General features: G+C 54.5%; 1 protein-coding gene across 1 annotated transcript in view; it reads left to right on the top strand.

Moving 5' to 3' along the window:
• NFATC3 (nuclear factor of activated T-cells, cytoplasmic, calcineurin-dependent 3) overlaps positions 1-4,075 on the top strand; it is a 172,948-nt gene that overhangs the window by 2,497 nt on the left and 166,376 nt on the right. Inside the window, exons 2-3 of the mRNA XM_011932130.1 lie at positions 1,330-1,553; positions 2,990-3,529. Coding sequence (XP_011787520.1) covers positions 1,330-1,553; positions 2,990-3,529 — 764 coding nt within the window. The remainder of the gene's footprint in view (positions 1-1,329; positions 1,554-2,989; positions 3,530-4,075) is intronic.

Below are 4,075 nucleotides of genomic sequence, written 5' to 3'. Positions count from 1 at the left end.
GTCTCGATCTCCTGACCTCGTGATCCGCCCGTCTCGGCCTCCCAAAGTGCTGGGATTACAGGCTTGAGCCACCGCGCCCGGCCCCCTTTGCCTTTTCTTATACTCCATCTGGAACTGGTTAGACAGAGGCTGCAGTGGTCCCCTACCCCACTAAGTCACTGTGTCCTAAGATCTACCTTCCAGTGGGACTGGGCTTTGATCTCAGGCCACTTCTCCCACCAGTATGGTTTCCCTGGGGAAGCCCCTCCGCTGTCAGGGTCAGGTTCATTTCTGGGCTCTATGTAGGTCTGCTATTAAGATAGAGGTTGGAATGTGGGGGCTTTGAGGGACCTGGGAAGCAATGGGGAGAGAATCCTTCACAGGGGAGGAAGGTGGGGCGGGTGTAGTATATATTCTGTGACTGAGGATGTCTGGCAGAGATCCTGGTTGAATATGTTGGTCCTCAAATGATCTCACTTTAGCACACCTCAGTGTTGCCTTTCCTGGTCTCAAAGTGACCTGCCCAAGGATGGGACTGACGGGGGGTGGAGGGGGCGCAGTTAGGCCTGAAAGCTCTGCCCATTGTTCTCACCATGTCCACCTTAAACTAGGCCACTTAGATTCCCAAACCTCTCCCTGGGCTAGTAGCCACAGCACAACATCCATCCATTCCAGCCAGCCTGATTGAGGATTTCCCCTTAGCTCATCACATTTGGGGGACAAATGATTTTGATATGAGCATGAGAGGAAGGGATGAGTAAGGCTGGAGAGGGTGGCAGGTCTCTCAAAGGCCACAGCAGGAAGACTGGGCTGTGTGCAAAGAATCTCTTCTACCTGCAGTTCCAGACACTTGGGTCCTTCCAGGTGTTACTCTGCTCAGAACTCTTCCATGGGTCTCTTAAGTCTGCTCTCTGGACCAAGTCCAAACTCCTCCGCCTGGCATTTGAGGACAAAGTGCTGACCCTGTCTTCTCAGCACCCTGTGCTGACTTCAGCAACTAACTTTCTGAGGTTGTAGTTGGCTGGTCTTATCCTCTGCTCCCAGATTGGGAGCTGCTCAAGGGCAGTCCTTGTGTCCCCTGTGGCTACCTTGGCATGGGTCTGGGGAGCAGGCACAGAAGAATCAAACAAGAGCTTGGGACAAGGGGGATGTTTGGCATGGAGAGGAAGAACTTTTCTAAGCTCTGAATTTCCTCAGCGGCTCCTGTTTTGCCTAATGGGGAACAAGGGACTGGGGTAGGCTAAACTGTGTCATCCCATGGCTCAGAGGGCACTGAAGAACTTCAACAATGGGTGCTTAGGGCCAGTCCTGTGACAGCTGATGATAAAGATGGCTTTCCCTAATTCCCAGTCTTGGCTGGCATTCATACAGGAAAGAGTGGTTGTACAGTGACCCACACAGCCCTTGTCCACCCTGGGGTTCCACCTGCTGCACTGGTCCTGTGGGCCTCCTGGTTTCACAGGGCTCCCAGAGGGCTGGAGGTGGGCCCAGATGACCTGCAGGAGCTTTGGAACTGCCTGAGGAAGAGCTCATGGGGGGATGTCCTGGCCCTAGCTGGGGCAGAGGCTGAAAGAGTATGTACATATCGGTGTGTGTGTGGTCAGGTCCCTTCACAGGCTACGGAGTTCCCAGCCATTGCTGACTTTCTTACACACATGGTGACTCCCTTCCTGCAGTTGGTGCCCATCCATGTCCCAGCCCTCACCATTCCTTGGTAGCTTCTCAGTTTACCCCAGATCAGAAACCCTCCCTACAATGTAACCTGTTCTAAGTGTTCTCCAGGTGCTCAGTGGCTGGGAACATAGATGCATAGCTGAGCATTTGATGAGTGGTTGAATTTTTCAAGCCATCTACAGCTTCTCTGTGGTCCCTTCCCAGTGGAGGGGCTGACTAGCCCAGGGTCTCCCTCCTGCCTGCTGTCTGGTCTGACTATGGCTGATCCCATGGTTTAGGTGAAGTCATGTCTGAAAGGACTTCAGATGAGCTGGCCAAGCCTCTGGGACCTTATACTGTATCAGGATCCTGGTACATGTGGTACAAATAGGTGGACCAGCAGCCTGCCTGAGGAAGAGGGCTCCAGAGCTAATGTGGCATTTGGGCCCCAAGTTCCACACTGAGGCCCTCAAGGTTGGAGATTTGCAGGCAGGACAGGTTACCAGGAAGGATATTCTACCCATCTGATGCCAGTTGATCCCTCTCCTTGACCACTGTTATCTTCTTCCTCTAACTTCATTCACCCCTGTCCCAGTTGAATCCAGTGATCCATCCAGAATTCTGACCATGTAAATCCCCTGCTCTAAGTCCTTCCACTGCTCCCTACTGCCGTCAGGATAAAGTCCAGACACTTTGCAGTGGCCTGCAGCATTCTGCCCACTCATCCGGCCCCACCTTTGGCTTCTGCCCACTGCAGGTACTTTCTGGTCATCAAGTCTTTGCAAATCTGTTCTCTGCCTGGAATGAAACTTGCTCACTTCTTGCCTGTCACTCCAGTTCCTACTAACCCCTGTCAAGGCCCTGCAGCCAGCGGGCTTATGAACTGTCTCTGAGCTCCTGGCACAACCCTCATTTCTTTGCACAGTAGTTATAGATTTGCTGGTCCCCTCTCCCCTACCCCTGAAGGGAGACTTAATTTATCTCTGAATCCCCAGGAACAACACAGGTACCGGTACAGAACACTGGGCAGAAATGAACCAATACAAGATGAACGTCTTGGATGCTCTGGACATTCCCTGTCTTCCTGACCCAACGTCTAGGGCTCCCTGGTAGCTCAAGTGTCTGTCCAGACATTGAGACCTCTGCAACGAGCTTCCCTTTACCCTCTCTTCCCACTGGCTTTTGTGGGCGGTGTGGAATGTGCTGTAGGCCTTGTGAGAGAGGCATTTCTTTTTTTTTCTTTTTCTTTGTCTCTCTTTTTTTTTTTTTTTTTACAACCTATTGTATCCTCTGAGAGGGCAGCATTTCTTGGACGCACCTGTACCCAAGCCTCTGACACAGCCCTGGGTTCCTCCAGCAACGCGAATCTAGGGATGCTATACCCTATGGGCCCTGTGCCCGGGGCACGGAGCTAGGGGAAGCGGTCACCCCACTTCTCTCACCTCCCCGTCCACCTTGCCTCAGTGGAGTCAGGCTCCCAGTCCCCAAGGACGGCCTTCATCCTAGACCCCAGGAGGAGGAGTCTTGGGCCATCTCGGGAAGGCTAGCTTGCTCGAGAGGGGCAGATCACGAAAACGGTTCCTTAGGCAGTGTCACTTCCTCTCCACTGCCAGACACCCAATTTGGGCGGCTCCATCCCTCCTGCTTTCATGGATATGCACCAGGATACAGAGATCACAGAGCTGTGATTGGTACGAGCTCACAACTGGCTCCCCCACTCAATCGACTCAACTTCCAGCAAGGGACAGGCCCTGCCCATTGGGCTTCGCCGAGGCCTCAAACGCGCACACCGTCTAGGGAGCAGCTGCGGGGGCCCGCTAGTAGGGACAAAGGCGCAGCCACCGGAGCGCAGGCTCCGCCCCGCAGAGGGTGGGTCTGCGGCGACCGCGAGCTCAGAGTCCGGACTTGTCGTGCAACCTGCCTCCTTCGGTTTCTCCCCAACCTAGCTGGACACTAGGTCCGGTCCCTGCCCTCTAGAGACTCAGCCATTAAAGTTGAGGTGGGGGGATGAGGATGTGGGCGGCGTCCAGGTAACCCTGCGGGGCCCTAATGCCTTCACTAAAGCCAGCCATCAGGAGTAACACGATGCGTACCCACATCACCGAACCCAGAACCTCAGTGCTTCGGCACCCCTTCTTGAACATGAGCTCCGCCCAATGAGCAAAAAGGTCTCCTCCATTGGCCAGTGGTGGTCCCCTATCCAATTAGAGAGGCTATCGGCCTTCTCTCGTCTAATTTAGAAAGAATCGCAGAGGGAATGCAGACCAAACTACAACTCCCGAGAGATAGCTGGACTCTTCGGGACTGGGTGTTCACGTGACTTCCTTCTCGCGGAGACCGAGTTACGCGATAGGCCTGTGAGGGGGCGGGGCCCGGCGCCAGTTCGCCGCGCTAGTGACCAATCGGCAGCCAGGTCGGACGGGCACGCGTAGGGGGCGGGACC

The sequence above is a fragment of the Colobus angolensis genome, unplaced genomic scaffold (genome assembly GCF_000951035.1).
Source record: "Colobus angolensis palliatus isolate OR3802 unplaced genomic scaffold, Cang.pa_1.0 Scaffold93, whole genome shotgun sequence".
NCBI lineage: Eukaryota > Metazoa > Chordata > Mammalia > Primates > Cercopithecidae > Colobus > Colobus angolensis.
Note: the sequence above shows the minus strand (reverse complement) of the source record. Positions and strands in the feature narration are given on the sequence as shown.